Source organism: Odontomachus brunneus, unplaced genomic scaffold, assembly GCF_010583005.1.
Source record: "Odontomachus brunneus isolate Ranch 3 - 2012 unplaced genomic scaffold, Obru_v1 Obru_scaffold_019, whole genome shotgun sequence".
NCBI lineage: Eukaryota > Metazoa > Arthropoda > Insecta > Hymenoptera > Formicidae > Odontomachus > Odontomachus brunneus.
The window spans coordinates 1,131,846-1,150,147 of NW_022639469.1; the positions used below are offsets into that span (position 1 = coordinate 1,131,846).

Here is an 18,302-nt window from a genome sequence, read left to right on the forward strand (position 1 = left end):
CTCTCTCTCTCTCTCTCTCTCTCTGTTTTTATATAACATAATATAATATTATTAATATAAACGTTTACGTTTTGGCCACTCAGTTCGTGATCGCCGAAACACACTATTGTCTGTGTTTCGCGACGTCTAGGTAGTTTAGAATAATTTGAATTCACTTTTATACAACACTGAATCCCGCTGTCGACTTTCTTCTTGTATATGTTTCTTGGTAGAGACGAATCCCGCGATCCAGTTCGGCGGCTCATCTCCTCCTCTTGGCTGTAATCCCGCTTGTCTTCACTGTAGCCATTATTTGCCTCAACGTCGGTTCTGGGCTGCACATTATCGGCTCACACTTCATACTGCCGTCACCTTCGCAACTGAAAATTTGAAATCCATTCTCATTATTCTGCTGAGAGATAATGCAAGATTAATTAGAGATAATGTTGGGCGTTAATCGATTAAACTTTTCTTTGAGTAAAATAATTGACAAATCAGTCATTGAAATTAACCAATCGTCATGTACAAAATCATAAATAACTGATGAATAATTTCATCAATAAATTAAGTTCAATCAATTAATTAATACTCGTGATGATTACATTCATGATGATTTGTTAATTGTGATTATTGATCCGCTGATCGTTTAAAAAAAAAAATTTTAATTGATTGATTGTTTAATACTGATTAGGGATGATAATCGGTATGATAAAAATGATATATTCGTAGCTAAAAACATGATTCTTAATCGATCGACTTACGTGCAATTGCGACAAGGTCCAGACGCTGATTTGATAACTTCTCCTACCCGATAAGCTTGGCCATGAATCTGGCAGCCGCTTCGTCTCGCGGCGCCTTTGTAAGCGTGAGGATGGAAAAGCGGTGGTAACGTGGTGGTGGTCGTAGTGGTAGTTGTAGTCAAATTCAAAGCCGTGGCCATTGACACGGGACACTCGTATCTCGGGCAACAGAAACCATTGATCGGTTCCTGGTGGCAGCCCGGGATCGGCGGCGGGCAGCTCTGCTGGAGACAGATAATGTCGCTCCTGAAGCAGAAGCAGAAATCGCACGGGTCGTCCCTGGGTATCTGCTGCGCTGAAACATAGACTTTGCCGCCGTATCGACAGGTGCCAGGTCCGTAGTTCTCTTGGTCGTCCTCTTCATAGTCTTCGTCAGGATTCAAGTAACTGCTGCCGCCTGGCATAGCAAAGTGAGAACCGTCCTCGCCAGATACAGAAGATTGGTCAGGATATTCCGGTAGATGAGGAGCCAAAGTGCTGGATGGTCGCTCATGGTAGCTAGGTTGATGTGGGCGTTCGGTCGTTTCCGCGGTATGATTCACCGGTCGCAAATGTTCTTCGTCGGATCCGAGTGTTAGTTCACCTTCCGTGGAATAGTCGGTGTCTGGTTTCAAGGTGGTCTCCGGGAAGTGATCGACGTGCGGATGACCGACCTCTTCACTCTCCTCGGGAGCTTCCTCCGTGATCTCAGCTGTTGGCAATTTTGTAGGTATCGGCTGCATTTTTGTGACATGCTCCTCGATCGGCGCTTCCGTCGGCGGTGCCGTCGAGTACGGAGTTTCTTCAGGGCTCGTCGCAACCTCGGATTCTGATTCTTCGGGTGTTGGGACAGGAGTAACCTTTTCTTCGGACACGACTTCGACTGGCACCTTGATTGGATATTCTTCCTCAGGAACAATAGTTTCCGAAGTATGCTCCTCTGGTTCTACCGACGTTCCCGGCGTATGTTCCGTAGGTTGAGATCCCTCGGGTATCTCAGGATGAGCCTCTTCACCTTCCTCAAGTAGAGTAGGTTGAGTCTCTCCTGGTGTCTGAGTTTCCTCTTCGGAAGGAAGAGGACCTTCAGTAGGCTGCAGTTTCGTTACTAGCGGTTCCTCATGATCTGAAGATGTTTCAATTGGATAAGTGGGCACAGTAGAATACACTTCGTGTTCTTCTTCTGTTGGTTTCTCCTCAGCTTCCGGAATCTGCGATACCTCTTCCTCCGGTAATTTTTCTTCGGTCACAGGAACTTCGAGTGCTTTCGTAGTAGTTTCAACTTGTTGCTCCTCAGGCGATTCTGTTTCTTGTACTGGTTTGACTGGCTCTTCCGTTTCGGGTGAAATTTCTTCGGGCTGTCCGGCGGAGCTTACTTCGACGGAAATTCTCGTGACAGGTATCTCTGGTTCCTGCGTAGCACTCTCAGATGTAACGGATTCTTCTTTGGGTGGAAGTTTTTCCACCTCGCTAGGCTCGGTCGCTGGTTTCGATACCTCCTCTTCTAGAGTAGATAACGTTGTCTCACGCTCAGGCTCGTGAGTGCTTTCCTTCTCTTCTGTTTCTATTGGTACAGTCGGGTGTTCCTCAGGTATCGGACTAGCCGCAGTTGTCGCTTCTTCGCTCACAGGGTGTTCCGGCTCACTCGTAACTTGAACTTCCTCCTCAGGTTTCTGCGGAATAATCGTTACGTCGGATTCCTCTGGTATTTGAACTTTTACACCCGGTGCTTCGGACGGTGTTGTTATTTCTTGCTCCGCAGAAGGTTGTTCCGTTGTTTCAGCGTGAGTTACAGCTTCTTCCTTAACAATTTCTTCCGTTGTTATTTCTTTGGCCGGTTCTGCTGTGACCTTTTCTTCTTCTTTACCAATTTCTTCCGTTACTCCAACTTCAGGCTTTTGCTCTTCTTCACTTGCTTCTTTTTCAGGAGCCACAGTTTGTTCCATCGGCAACTCGGTTTCAGGCTTGGCACTTTCAGTAGTCTTTTCAGTCACTCGTTCTTCCTGACTCGTTGTGCTTTCCGACGTGGCTTCTTCTACCAAAACGCCAGCTTCCGACGTTTCACCCTCACTGGGTATAGAAGAGACAACAGTTTGGTCTTCGACAGGGCGTTCTTCGAGTTTTGGAGTTTGTTCTTCGATCGAAACAGTAATATGTTCCTCTTCTACAGTCGGAGCTTCAGATTGAATTTCGGGAGAAACAGTTTCCGTTTCGCCTAGACTTGGCTCGGAGGTTTCCTTTACAATTGGTGTAATCGGTTGTTCGCTGGCTTCCTCCTGTACAGGTACAGCTATTGTTTGCGCCTCCTCGGGTGTCGTATGCTTTTCAGCGGGTGATTCAGTCGTATGAAGCTCGGTTTCAGGCGTGATTTCTTTGACCGGGATCTGTGTACTTTCCGGCTCGTGAGCGACACTAGGCTTAGTGGGTTTCACATGTTCTGCTTCTGCTTCAGTGACTTCCTCGACCTCCGTAGTCTTTATTGATTGCTCAGTACTGATTTCTGGAGATACAGGTTCCAATGGTTCTTCACCTGGCGATTTCGTGACGGATGGCTCTTCTTCGTGTTCTGTAACTAATACTTCCGTAGGCTCTTCAACATGCTCCGTAGTTTCTATTGCCGCAGTACTTTCCGTCGGTGCAACTGCTTCCGGCGATGTCTCTTCATGGGTAACCTCAGGGATAGATCCTTCGGTTGGCTTGGCAGCTTCCTCGCTAGGCTTTTCTTCTAGTTCCTGTTCAGTCGTTACACTGCCAGATACTTCTGCATCAACAGGCAATATAGAAACGGTAACATGCTCCTCTTCGATTGCAGGAGCTTCAGTTGAGACTTCTAATTCCGTTTCTCCTTTGCTTTCTTCTGTAGGAGTCTCCTCGGAAATTCTTACAGTCACTTGTTCCTCCAACGGTGCCTCTTCGGTTGCTGTATGATCGTGTATCAAAGTCGTTGATTCGGCAGCAGATGTGGTCGGTTTCTGTGTTTCTATCTCACCGGCAGGCAATTTCGTTTGACTTTCAGGTTCTTCGGTTTGAGGAACTTCTTCGCCTTCCGTTGACGTGACAGTCTCCTCTTTCTTTTCCTCTTCTTGTTTAGGCTCTTCCTCAGGCTTATGTTCCGTTGTCTGCTGAACTTCAGGAATGGAAGTGCTTTCATATTCAGTCGGCTCGACCGTCTTTTCTTCCTCAGGAATTTCCGGTTTCGTCGGTTGTTCTTCCGTTATGACAGCTGGTTCTTCTGGTTTTGTAGATGTCTCGTGCTCTTCGGCAGTACCTTCAGTGATTGGTCCCTCAGAAGTTGAGTGAATTTTCTCTTCTCCCGGTTGCTCCTTTTCTGGTTCTTCAGTCGGTTGTAGAGTAACTTGTCCTTCGATACCTTCTTCTTCGATGGGTCTTGCCTCTTCTTTGACCGGTATAGTAATTTCTTCTTCTTGGCCAATTGGAACGGTTGTGACTTCTTGTTCTCTCTCAGCGGATGTCGAAACTTCTACTTCAGCAGGACCAGGAGTTTCTTTCTCTTCTGTCACGGTAGGAACGGTAATTTCCTCCTCCTTATGAGGAGAGGTCGAAATTTCCTCCTCGGTGCCATGAGGTTTTTGCTCGACAGGTGCATGAGTGGAAGTAATCGCTTGCTCTTCTTCGCCACTGACAGAAGTCTGCTCCTCAACGGTCTCTTGCGGTTGTTCGGTCGAGGTAGCCGGTTTAGTTAATTCTTCTCCCTCTTCGCTAACCTTGCCTTCTTCTGTAGTTTCTTCCGATACAGCCTGCGGCTCAGTGTGTTCTTCCTCCTCGGTAACCTGAGATACAGTAGATTCCTCTGGTTTCTCGGGTACGGAACTAACGGTTTGCTCTTCAGTCTGTTCTTCAACAGTTTGTCCAACTGTAGTCGGCTGTTCGTAAGCTGGTTCGACAGACTTGACAGTCGTTTGCTGCTTCTCAGTCGCCGTCGACTCTACCTCTTCTTCCGGTTGGGAAACAGAGGGCAAAGTGACTTCTGCAGGCTGCGATTCCGGCGTGCTAATTTCACCAGCTACCGTACTAGCTTCTTTCGCCTCTTCGGTAACTTCCGTAACAGTTTCCTCCGTCGATATTTCTGCCGGCGAGACAGTCTTCTGGCCTTCCTCTTCTCCTGCCTCGGGAACCTGAGGTTCGATCATATGACTATCAGACTCCAATTCGACGGTCGGTGTCGAATCGCAAGCGTACATCGGACAACACGAATCTCCGCTCGCGCGAACCGGCATACAGTTGGAGAGATGCGCTGGCGGTGCGGGGCATTGCACGAGCTCGCATTCCACGATACTGCTGACGCAACGGCAACTGGTTTGACACGCGTTCGCCGGTGGAACGGCCGAATTATTACTGTAAGATTGCCCCTCGACGAGACAATTACCTTCTCCCGGAATACCCGATGGACGAGGAGCGATCTCCGGCGTGGTCTGTTCTTCTATGGGAGTCTCTTCGGGAGCACTTGTTGGGTGTTCTGTCGAATATTCAGGTCCTTCCTTCAAAGGTACTTCAGTAGTGATTTTCACCATAAGTATTTCTTCTTCTGGAGCGACCGTCGGGTGCTCCTCGTGCACCGGCGTCTCTACCGTCATTTCTTTACTTTCTTCTTCACCTTCGGGTTTCTCTGGCTGTTCTTCGGGCACTTTAGGTGTTTCCGGAATTTCGGCTTCCTCGGTAGATATTTCGACAGGTATACCTTCTGCTTCCTCGCCTGGTTTCTCCTCCGTTACCGGTGGTTGAGTGGTTTGTTCATGCGTTTCTTCTTCCGAAGGAATTACGGATTCGGTTGTAATTTCTTTCTGAACGGCAGCTTCACTTGCCTGCTCCGTATGTTCTTCGCCGAGTTCGGGAGACTCGGTTGACACCTCAGAAATTAATTCTGGCTTCGTGGTACCTTCGCTTATCGCACTCTCAGTTGATGATTCGCCGACACCCGCACCTTCTTCCTCCACAGACGGTTTTTCGGGCATCGGGCTGGTAGGTTCCTCATAAATGACCGGGCTGGGTGTTTCGGTCTCCTTTCTTACGTGCAATTCAGGCTGTTCCTCTGTGACTTGAGTCGGCGTCTCTTGTTCAGATGGTTCCGTTGCGACTTCTTCCGGTTGCTCGCTAGCTACTTCGGGTTGCTCGCTCGAGGCCGGTTGTGTAACAGCTTCCTCTGCGCCAGCAGATTCCGTTGTATCGACACCTTCGACCGGTTTTTCTTCCGGTAGAGCAGGTTCGGTAACAGCTTCTTCCACGGATGGAATGTGAGTTCCTTCTACCTCGGGAAGACCTGTCGGTTTCTGCGGTTCTTCATACGTTTCAGTTACTTCCTTCTCTCCGAGAGACGGCTCCTGAGTCATTTGTCCTTCGCCTTCTTGCTCGCCTTCGCTTGGTTTTGGTTCGACAGGTTCTTGATCCTCTTTGCGATCTGTGATCGAAGGCTGAGTCGGCAAATGTTCCTTGCTAATAGAAGGTTCGGTCTGCTCCGTCTCTTTTTCCACTACCGGAGTGGACTCGATTTCAGCTATAGGAACTTCTGTCTGCACTTCCTCCGTGGACACAGGAACAGGAATTTTCTCCTCGCCTTCTTCTTCTGGTTTCTCAGGAGGATGTGTTACGGGCAATTCCGTTTGTTCGATACCGGTTGGCTCCGTCGGTTGCACTCCCGCGGTTCCTTCGGACGATTCTTTTTCAGTTGTCGCGGCTTCGGTTTGTCGTTCGATACTTTCGGTAGACACGTCTTTCATGCCTTCCGTTTCCTCAGGTTTTTCTTCGATCGTAGGTGGCGCGGTTTCTTGTAAACCGTGGCCTTCTGTAACGGCACCTTCTTCCAAATCTTTCTCCGTAGAATACTGCTCAGGTTGCTCAGTTTTTTCTTCTTCGACAGCAGGTGCTTGCGTCGTAGGTTTCTCTTCAGCTTCTTTGATCATTTCCGTAATTTCTCCCTCTTCCGAAACAGGTTTTTCAGTTTGCGATTCCTTCTCTTCTTCGCCAGTTACGCCCGGTGTCGCGGTAGGTTCCTCCGCAGCAGGTTCCTCACTGGTGACCGGTTTTTCTTCCTCGACAGGAGCAGTTTCAGTTCCTTTCTCTTCTACAGCCTCTGGCGTTGATGACTCGGCGGACGGACTTGCCATAGTAACTCGTTCACCTTCCGTTACTTGTTCTTCCCCAAGGGTTGAGGGCGCCGTCGAGTGTTCACGTTCGGCTGGAATCGGTGTAGGCGTTTCAGGAGCCACTTCTGGTTCTGTTGGCGTTACCGAAGATTGTGCTTCTCCTTCTTCCTCGCTTGACCCCTCTTCCTTCTTTGGTTGCGATTCTTTCTCGCCTGATTCGCCGCTGATTTCCTCGGAGGAAGTTTCGCCGGATTCTTCGATAGTGAGTCCCTTCATGGGTAATTCCTCGCTACTGGGAGCTTCCTCCGTTGACTGAACTTCCGTTTGCGGCGCTTCGGTTTCGATTTCAGCCGGTACGCTAGGCTTCTCAATCTCCTCAGGCTTTTCAGGAATGTGCTCTTCATGAGCGACAGTAGTTGCTGATGGCTCTGTGCTACTTTGAGCTGCTTCAGGAGTGCTTTCCGCCTTAGGTTCTTCGGAAACTGTAGCAACTTCGGTGGCAGTAGCTTCTTTTTCAGTCGACAAATTTATTTCCGTAGCTTCTTCTGGTTTCACCGTCTGTTCTGCCGATACTTCAGCGCCTTCTTCCACAATCGGTTTTGCGGTCTCCTCTTCCGCCGGTACTTCAGTACCTTCTGCAACTGGTTTCGTTATCTCCTCCTCCGACGGTGCCAAAGTAGTCTCTTGCGGGAGGTGCGTCGTAGGTATTTTCTGCGGAGTTTCGGTCACAAGATTATCTGAGCTGATTTCTGGACGTGTGGTATCCGGGTAACTCACAGTCACGTGATATTTGTCCTCCGCCTTCTGTTCTGGCATTCGTTCGGGGATCGGGATGCCGGTTGGACCTTGAGTCGGAATTTCCGGAGTCGATTTCTCCACTTCTTGCTCCTCCGAAGTGACAGGTTCCTCGCTTATCGCTGGACTCTCAGTCAGACCGGTATCTTCTTTCTTAGCGCCAACAGTGACGCGCTCTTCTTCAGTTGTTGGATGTTCTGATGTTGGCTCTTCTGGTTTGTGCTCCTTCTCGGCTTCGCCCTCGCCTGCTATCGGTTTTTCTTCTTCTTCAGCGGGTTGTTCCTCAGGTAGACTCACTTCTGTTGAAGGAGCTTCTTCTATAACAGTGGCTTCCGTCGAATGCAGTACTTCCTTCTCAGTGACGGCTTGCTCGGTGCTAGAAACCTCATGAGCTACAGTCGCTTCTTCTACCGATGATTCGGTCTCTGTCATCAGAATTTCACTCGGTGTAGTTTCCAGCGGATGCACCTTACCTTCCTCCGTGGACTCAGTGATTGATTCAGGAATAGTTGTAGCAGCAGGTTGTTCGGCTTCTGCAATCGCGGATGTTGTCTCCTCCGCGACTTCGGTCGAAATTTCTGGCCTTTCCGGCGTTTCAGACGAGCTAACTTGCCCTTCTTCCGTTGTCTTTTCTGCCTCAGTTGCTTCTTCTGGAAGCTGCGCTGGAAGTCCCTCGTGTGGACTAGTGATCTCTTCTAGTCCCGGTTTCGTCACAGCTTCAGTCTGTATTTCTTCGCTAACCGCAGGTTCAGCCGATTGTTCTTCCTCGACGATAGCGGAAGTACTGTGCTCCTTCTCAACCACACTCTCTTCCGTACTCACATGTTCTTCTGGTGCGTGTTCTGTAGTTAACGTTTCCTCACTCGGCTGCAAACCTTCCGAGATGGACGAAACTTCTACCGCGGGTGCTTCGCTACCTTCGACTTCTTCCACCGCGGGCGCTTCGCTACCTTCGGCCTCTTCCACCGTGGGCGCTTCGCTACCTTCAGCCTCTTCCACAGCGGGCACTTCCGTCTCTGCTGCTGCTGTTCCCACAGACATTTCGGCTTCTGTCACCGCTTCCTCCGACGCTTCCTCAGTGGCGACAGGTTTGGTGACATGTTCATGAGAAAGCGTAAATTCCTTCTCGACGGAGGTAGTTTCCGTTTCAGGCACATTCTCATCCGCTGGTTGCGTTGCAGAAGTTTCTTCTTCTGGTATCTCGGTGGACGGAACACGCCCTTCCGTGACGTGCTCGATACTTGCCTGAACACTCTCCTCTTCCTCCGCCCCATGCTCGTGATCATGCGGTATAACGTTGTCTGCACCTGGGAAAGATTCCTGCTGCGGCTGTTCGTTCTTCACCTGCTGATCCTGATCCTCATCGATTAGCATGGGCGACTCGGTGATTTGCAGGTCATGCGGTATTTGCTCCGGAAGTTGTTCCTCGCCTTCTGATAGCGTAATGATTCCACCTTGCCCGTCTTCCTCTGTAATGATCGTACACACACGCGCACGTGCATCCCTTAATGCCCAATGCTCATCGGCTAACAACTTCTATTAGAGATCAGCGAGCTATATATGTTACATCGCAACCGTCAGTTATTACGCAAAATTACTCACCACACTGGTACGTGGTCGGGCAGCATTCCCCTTCCGGCGGGGGTACAGCCGTGCAATTCTTTCCGTGCGCCTGCATCGGCGTTCCGCAATTTTGCACCGCACAGGCGATCTCGCCTCCGAAGCAATAGCAGTGCTGGCACGGCTGAGTCGAATAAATCAGCTCACCGTCCTCGTAGACCTTGCCCTTTTGGTAACACTGAGGCAACACACCGGGAGGCAGTGTCGTGGTCATGATGAGACCTGGTGTCGAACCAACCGTGGTGCTGGGTTCCTCGTCGTATTCTGAAACGAACAATTAACAATCGTGTGAACACTTTTTCGCGCCGCAGGCGAAAAGTATCGCCGGTCAACGAAACTTACCGCAATTGTATTTAATCGGACAGCACACACCCGGTTGGTAGACCGGTTTGCATCCCGCCACTCGTAAAGTACACTCTTGCATGACGCAGGTGGTTCTGTTTCTGATGCAGTAGCAGAGCTCGCAAGGATTGTGATGGTCCAGCGGCATCTGAGCGCCGTCTGGATAAAATCTGTCGTCGACGTTGCAACCATAATTATCGTGGAAGCCGAGTTCTGTGGAGTCCGAGGTCGCCGGTATGCTCGTCGTCGACGTGAGCAGTTGGACCGGCACTTCCGGACATGTGATCACCGGGCAACACTGATCCGGACGCTTCTCCACCGTGCAATCCTGACCGATCGCCTTCGTGAACGGGCAGACCTTCAGGTAACACATCAGCATTCGATTGTGGCATGTGCAATTCAGACAGGGCTCGCTCGTGATGATCCTGTCACCTTCTTGGTAACGCTGGAAGTTGAAGTAACATCCAGCGGTAGCTGGAGGGGAGGTTTAACGTTAATAGTCGCGTCAGATCGTACAAGTGTCGTGATTGCGTGAAATTGCGTGATTATTATCATTCACGTGATCGCACCACGAGGCGGAAGAAATCAAGCTGCTTAATTTTGCAACGTAATTTGTTCGTGTGATGCTCGAGAGAAAATCTTGCGATCGCGATTATACGTTGTCAAGCGAGGCGCACAATAATCGTACATCAACACGTGCGGCTTCTCGTACTACGATGCGATTAACGTCACGTTTATCGGCGCGCGGGCGCACGTCGATTGATTAGGTGATCGTAAAAGCCGGCGTGATATACATACCTCCATCGTACTCTGCGATCTGTGTGGTATCCTGATCGTATACCGGCGCTGCAATCAAAGAAACACGATTCTTAGCGGCATGTTGTCGTACACGCCAAAAGGTGCGTGCGCTGCGCGCGGAATTAAAGTTAATGGAAAGCATAAAACGGGATTGCCGAATAAGCCCGGTGAATTTTGCAGGGGACATCAATGCGTCTCCCGCGTGCAGTTTATCATAGTAATTACCAGCGGGACGCATTCGTCTCTCGAGGGTGTACCGGGGCTTAACAACGAGCGGAACGAGTGGAAGCGTCATATGGCGCGAACACACGTGGGCGAATTCTCGTTAACACCCTCGCCCCGGTCGAACGAACGAATTGTATGGCGAGCGCGAGCAGAATACTGAATTCCCGCCGGCTTCTCGTTCTGTCTGTCGCCCGGTCCGCGCGCAATCCGCGCGGACACTCGCACAACGCGAATCCACCCCCGTCGCCCTCTCGGCCGAGGGATCATTCTTCTTTTCTTACGCAACTCGCTTTCGCGATATCAAAGAAATTGAAATGTCGCGCGCAGGACTCGGGTTTGATTGTTCCTGGAGGGTGACAGCACGCTCTCTTGAGGTACAATCACCACGACATTCTTGAAGTTCGCACAATGAGCCTTCTCTCCGCCACTCTCACTCGCTCCCGTTCTCGCCTCTTCGCCCCGAAAATGCGCTTCGGCTTTTTATCACGTCAGGACATCCGTGCAATGTATACAGAGTACGGATGAGAAAGATCTTCGATAAGAAACAGTCACGTTATTGGTCACATTGTATCATCTCGATCAAATGTCAAATGTGTCTCGACGAGAGACTGATAAAATGGCGAATCTCTCGCGAGCGATGAATCGCGCGTTTGCATTTCCGCGTCAAGCTCGTTGACTACCGATGCATTCCACGGTATATCGAAGCGAGCTGCAGGATATTCGCGAATTAGCATTCCGCGACGTAGCGGAGTGCGCAGGCGGTTTCCAGCGAATCGAATTGTACTGGGAACTACGCCGGGTGAATGGAGGCCTCCGGTCGTGTCTCGTCAGTCCCACGAGCGGGACCCGAGCCGCGTGCCTCCACGTTACACGGACCCATCACGTACGCATGCACTGGCCTACCGAGACGATTCTTGTCTCGGCACAATGGTCGGACTAAATTATTACGTCGCACACCTTCCTCGCACGAGAAGACCACGGTCAAGGTGTCGAGACTCCGTGACGCGATTATAGTCTCTCCCTCTTTCTCTCTGTACGCGCCAACTATAGCGCTCTTATACAATATGATTATTCAATGAGTACACGTGCAGCGACATGCATTCGCACTAATTAAACACGTATAATGAGACGGGCGGCGCATTGCCGATCGACGGCAGTTCGACACGACGGTGAATAGCGGGAAATTACGTAAGGTGTCTCGTTGCGGAAGCGATAACACACCTATTCGTCGCGATCGACCTCTCTTTCTCTCACGGAGTTCTCAACGAGGAATCGTCGCCGTCCTTCGAACGGTCCGCGTCAATCCTTACGACGAAACTGCCGGACACGCTCCAAAAAGCGAATGACCACTTTTTGCCACGCGAGCAAACATTTCCTCCGTTTCTTTTCGGTCCAGCGGTGATCGATAAATTACCGTCGTGGATCTAACGGGACGATCATTGAGCGCGTACAAGCGGGAGACACCGAGGAAAAAAGCGACGCGTTTCGACGGTGATAACGGAGAGTCGTGATGAAGCGCGATCATCAACGCGAGTCTGCACATTACTTGACCCGCGCACTTTTCGACGCCCGTTTTCGTCCCAACGCCGCGAAATCGACGCGAGAATCGCGAGCTGCCCCGGCGTGGAGGAAGTCGAGCGAGGATCGCCCGATAAATCTCACCGCGGCGAGATAACACCGCGCGGCATGGCAGCGGAAAAAGCGCGCTCGCGAATAAAACGCGCCGTACAAAGCCGCGCGGAAGTGCATCGATGCACCGGCGAGGCACGCCGCGGAGGTAGACCTCACGAGGTGTACCTGGTACGGACCCTAAATCAATCTTGAGCGCGTGAAAAAGGACGACGTGGGAGTTTATCGGTATCAACAATAAACGCATCTTCTCTCGAATATAATTTCCGCGCGCGAGAGATTTATACGTTCTTCGGCCGCCTCGCGCTCGTAATCGAAGACAGAGGATCGCGCGTACGAGTGTACATGCGCATACATACACACGCACGTACTCGAGGAGTCGCGGGGAGTCATTATGTAAGTCAACGTACCGCCGAGTCCTCCCGTTTCCTCTTCGCGTGTCGTTCCTCCCCGCGATTGTCTCGTTCCCGCCGCGGTGCCCCTCTCGGTTCCACCAGCGCGATGTGTCTCGACCTGACCCGCGCGTCCCCCTTTCTCCGCGCGACCGTACTCTCGCGAACGATGCTGTTACACCGCGAGAGCCTCGCAATGCGGGCGAGGGCAAGAGAACGATGCTGTTGCGCGTTATGAAATCATCCCCGACGGCCTTGCCTCGCGAAAGTTCATTACCATCAACCGCACACGCTCCGATGAACACCTGGCGCGGCCTCTGGCGTATCGCGTGCACGAAATTCTGCATTACGCATCCTCCAAGGTCGCGGTTTTCACCGTCGCGTCGCGCCACGCCGGTTCTCCGCGCTCGTGCACTCCCGCGCGCTCATGGAAAAGATGATGGGATAATTTCATCCCTCGTTGCGCGCGGGATTTCCCGTAGACAAGCCGGCGAGACACGCCTCGAGACCTCTTATCGGAGCGTCGACTCGACTAACAAAGCTTACGTAATTCTCCGCACTCTACGTAATCTTATCGAAATAAATTCGTGTTTTACTCAGACAGGTTGAAAAATGGCAGTCTCCTGTTTGTATCGGTGCGCGACCGTTAAAGTCAATGTCACGGGTATCGGGAATGTAACGCCGAGGCAACCTGGCCGACCGGTTCTGGCGTAATACGCCGTGTAGTGTTTCTAGCGCGGTGCCCCTTTCGTGGACAATCATAAATTATATTCTCCCAATCACGGATCGAGTTCATTGCCACTTCCTACATTATGAGGCGAGTCCGCGCGCCGTTACGTTCGGTAATGAGAATAATTCCCGGACGAAAGGAATGCTCATTTCCGATAAGGAGCGTGCCGTTCGAGATCCCTGAACCGATTCACCTCGCAACCTAGGCGCGCACACAGGAACGTTTGGCACGTCGGATTTAGCGGACTTCAAAGCGTGATATCACGCGCTCGATCGCGCGGATATCGCTCTTAACCCTTTGACTGCCCCAGGAGAAGTCGTAAAAAGCGCGCGATTAAAAGTGCCGCACCTGCCGGCGGAACTCAAATGCTAATGCGCTCGGGAAATAAGTGAGGCCGTGTAAAAGCATCCTCGAGCGCGCTACGCAACAATTGCGTAACAACGCAAATCAGATCGTGTGGCGAGGAAAGAGAACGACAGCGTTTACATTTTTCGTCAGCGTGCGAAACGAGGGGACGCGATCGCGCCTGTCAACGCAGCGGTCGAACGGTTAAATTGCATTTCCCGAAAGAGGGTACACACCCATTTTCCGAAACGGATTAACGCGACCACTTTAATCCGTGTCACGCTGACGTTGCACCCACGCGTTCCGTTATACCCTTCGTTGGATGACCGCCGCTGACCTCACCATCTCGGTAAGTAGTCAAGAAGGTATAGACGAGAGAGAGAGAGAGAGAGAGAGAGAGAGAGAGAGAGAGAAAGAAGAGCGCGATGGAATACGCGCGAGGACGAGGGAGTGGAGTCCTCTTACGACGTACCGGTTACAACGGATCCTTTCTATACCCTCTTACTTCGCGAGAGCTCTTCCACGTCTGGATTGGCGACTCGGGACTTATTCGTGTTCGCTATCAAAAACGCATTAGGTTGACTCAGCTTAAGACCCTCATTGTCTACGTGACACACGCTCCCGTGCCGGGTCTCGCGCGACGAATCCATACATCACACGGGTGAACGCTAAAGAAGAGGGACCCGGTCAACGTTAATTCGACGTTTTTCGCCGTCGGGTCGCCACCTGGGGATAATCCGCAGGATAATTCCGCAGAACGTACTGAAAGTTCGTAGCTCGCGCGCGCGTAGATTTATGGATCGGCGGGCGTACAATTACGTCTCTCGCGGGCTACGAGCACGCTTAATACGCGCTTGCACGAGCGGCGCGTAACTGTATACGCAGCCTCACGTCACATATATCTCGACGCGTTTTTATGCGCTTCTCGTGCGGCGCGCGTGCACGCGCAGCAACGACGCGCTGCGCGTTTGTCCGGATACTCCTCCGTCCTCGTCTGACGACGAGGCTCGCCGCGAGTACGAGTCGGAGTTTGATGATGCTTGACGATAACGACACTTTACTGGCATTAAGCATAAATATGGAACGCCTCAGGGGTCAGGTGCGGCGGCGGCGACGTGGACCGTAAGTGGCGAACGGTGAGGTACGCGGTCAGTGACATCCCGCCGGGCACGCCGACTCTGACTCTTCGGGGCTTACAGGTTTGACCAGAATTCACGGCATCGTGTGGATGCAGCCGAGGAACCGCTACGCGAGCAGCTGTGTGCCTGACGCAATTTCTTCTTTTTTCTCCTCCTTTTTCTTTCCTTCTCCGCGCACTCCGGCTTTAGATCATTTCCGGGGAGGGAGGTGGATGGGTGGATGGGGGAGTCGGAGAGGGAGACTCCGAAATCGGGACCCTCGCATACTAAGGAAATCAATCTTCGTGCCACGTGTTTCTTTCGTCTTCTCTTTTTCTCGCGACGCTGACGCAAGGGGACGATTTGTATGGACTCTCTCGTGGAGAGATGCGGGGAATTAACGGAACTCGCGCGGCACTATGCATTCCCGACGAAACGTCCGGCGAGAGCGCGTCCCGTGGCCGCGAGTGGTAAGCGATCGCCTGGGAATTCCAGTGATAACGATTATTTATATCTTCGCCGGGGCATATACGTACACACGCGTGTGATATTTCGCCGACTGCCGTATTTCCGGCCGAGCATAATAACGACATCGCGATCGCGCGCGAACACGTAGCAATCTGATGTGGGCAGGAGGAATCGCGACGGCGCGAGAGCGCGTCGCTCGTAATTTCCCGGGCGTAATGCAATCCGATACATCATGATTCCGATAATCTCGAAACAACAGAACCGAGAGGAAAGTCACCGATACAGCGAAGAGAGCGGCGTTATTCGCAACATACACACGCCGGATAAGTTTTTTACGGCGAAAACCTGTTGTACCTGTATCGGAGTCGGTGATGTTCCTGATTTCCTTTGAATGCGAGCGCGTCTCGCGAATGCCCACTGTCCCGAGGAAGATACATAATCCAGTAAAACTTGTCCGTCTGATGGATCGCCGGTGATCGAGCGCGTCGATCTCCATCGTCCTTGCGGGCCGAGAAAAGCCGGAGCAAAAAGGACATACGAGCTAGCGCGAGCGCGCCCGCGAGAAAGAGAGAGTCACAACAGAATCGCCTAGCGATTCTCCCGAGGGGGAGAGGGGGGAAGGATAAGAAAGAAAAAAGAAGAGAAAAAAGGGAGAGAAGACATGCCGGGTGAGTCGCGGAATTCAATCGATCCTGTCCGTTTAACCACACCTGCTCTTCGTCGAAGCACCGACGGCCAATTGATGAAGGGTGGAAGCAAAACTGACGTATCCTCAATAAGCCTTCATTGACGATGCAACGTTTTTGCACGTCGTCGTGTTCGTAGTATCATGCTTTTCCGAGAACGTTCCTCGCACGATCGATGCACCGATCGATCGATCGGTCGATCCATCCATCCATCCATCGCTCGATCGTCGTGCGCGCCTCCGCGAAACAGGATCGTCCCCTTTCGGCCGCAACAACACGAGGAATTACTCTCTCGAATTACGCGTTGCGGGGGTCCTTTTTCCATCGAGCGATTCCGAGCCGCATTTCACGGCTATGCGGAACAGAAAACCCTCGGCTTCAGCCCTGCGAGGCCGTTCCAGCGACACGATTCCATACCCATTTCAATTGGATCGCCTTATTTCGATATCGCGCCAGGGCTCGATATGTCCGGGAACATCGCTCGGAACCTGCTCGGAGGGAAAAAGCTCGCGGGATACTTCGCGGAACGAGGCTCGCGATAGAAGGAGGCGACCGCCCGAAGGCGACCCGAGAGTGGTCGTAGAACGAATATGGTGTGCCGGGTCCATGGGAAAGCACCTTGGGCCCCGACACGACCAGTGCCAGAGGTGAGCATTATGAGGTAATGCTCTCCCCGACGCCGAGAGGAAGGGAGACACACGGATAGGTTCGACGTCCTGACAGAACGTGGCTCGCTCATTCAAACATTGGCCAGCCGGCCGGCCGACTGCGTTAGTCACACCAGACGGTATACAAGAAAGACGATCGCGGAAGTGTACACGTCTCGGCGCGAGAGACTCTGATTTTCAGAAATTAATTCCGATTCACGCGGTCATTCACGCTCGAGGCTATTCGCAATCGCGAATCTTTTGTAATTTCTTCTACGAAAGATCACCGCGCAGCGCTTGACTCTATCATCGAGGAATGGAGGATTCGCTCCGCGAGTCTCCCCTTAATAGAATCAGTCTCTTCTTCTACCTGCCGAGCGAAACCAGATTCTATCGTAAACACGGCGAAATACACGTCCGACTTGTGTAAGACTTCTCTCGTTCGCGTCGAGATTACTCTTACTTTCCTCGGTCTTTATTACCGCAATATTCAACTTCTTCTCGGCCACTACGCCGAGAGTGTGAGAGGAGTAAACACCACGTCGGGGCGGATAGAAAAACAATTTTTACGAGTCGCGCGGTATCCCGGGGCAATTTATAATGGGACATGATCCGGTTTCCAGACCGAGCCGCGGGCTGAAATAATCCCTCGATCGCGTCCCCGAGCGGGGAAAATGCTTCTTACCCGTCTGCCGCCGATTTCCTCGTGGGAGTCCGCGTTCACGGTCTCTCTATCAAATAAATGACTCACATTTTGTACGACGGCTCAAGCGTGTCCGAGGTGTTGAAGCCGGACGAAAGAAAGGGGAGATAGAAGCGCACCGAGAGGCATTCCTTGCAAAAACTCACCAGAATGCGTGGATCGTGACGCCAGTAGGACGGCCAGCCAGAGGATTATCCCGCGTCTACAAAGCGCGGCACTCAACGCCGACATGTCGGCACTCTTCTTCCGTACCCTGCAACACGTAAATGATGCTTTCGTCAGCTTATATTATTCTCACGAGCACAAACTTATAGATAGTTTCTCTCTCTCTTTCTTTTCCTCTCGAAGCCGCACGCAAAGTGTGATCAGGATAAAATAGATAAAATGGATAAAACCTAATCCGATCTAGAAAGATCAGACTGAGCGCCTTATCTTTGAAATTCCAAGAGGAATTTATTCAAACGGTATTGCGGCGCGAAACGTTTCTTTGACAATGTCTTTATCTGCATTTGGTCCCGGTTTAAGTCCCTTTAATCGATCGATTCATCATCGTGCGATTATTAGATAAACAAATTAGTTGTCAGGTGTCAGCAAACGTGACACTAAGGTGTCCCTACGCAAACACGAGCACGAGAATGGCGGCGGTGGTTCGAAGTACCGATCAGTCCTGTGTTACGTCACAAATGCGATTGCTCCGGATTGTTCGAGCGAAGATCAAGCTGTCTACTCAGACAGCTTTGCGTATTTTTTCGCGCAACCGACGCGTCATCTGCATATACGCGAAAGTATAATGAGCCATTGTATATTGCTATCCTATTGCTTATCTATTCTTACGTGGCGCGGCTTGTAAGCCGTACCTATCTCGTCATATGGCGTTCTACCGTGTCTCTCTCTTTCTCTCTCTCTCTCTCTCTCTCTCTCTCTCTCTCTCTCTCTCTCTCTCTCTCT

The 18,302-nt window shown here is 51.3% G+C and overlaps 1 protein-coding gene across 1 annotated transcript in view; it reads right to left on the reverse strand.

The window, feature by feature from the left end:
* Positions 1–6: 6 nt before the first annotated feature.
* LOC116841847 (titin) overlaps positions 7–18,302 on the reverse strand; it is a 42,845-nt gene continuing 24,549 nt past the window's right edge. Inside the window, exons 2-7 of the mRNA XM_032810269.1 lie at positions 17,501–17,607; positions 10,412–10,459; positions 9,614–10,087; positions 9,254–9,535; positions 741–9,120; positions 7–359 (exon numbers count right to left, since the gene is read on the reverse strand). Of these exons, the coding sequence (XP_032666160.1) occupies positions 242–359; positions 741–9,120; positions 9,254–9,535; positions 9,614–10,087; positions 10,412–10,459; positions 17,501–17,585 (9,387 nt within the window). The 5' untranslated portion in view covers positions 17,586–17,607 and the 3' untranslated portion in view covers positions 7–241. The remainder of the gene's footprint in view (positions 360–740; positions 9,121–9,253; positions 9,536–9,613; positions 10,088–10,411; positions 10,460–17,500; positions 17,608–18,302) is intronic.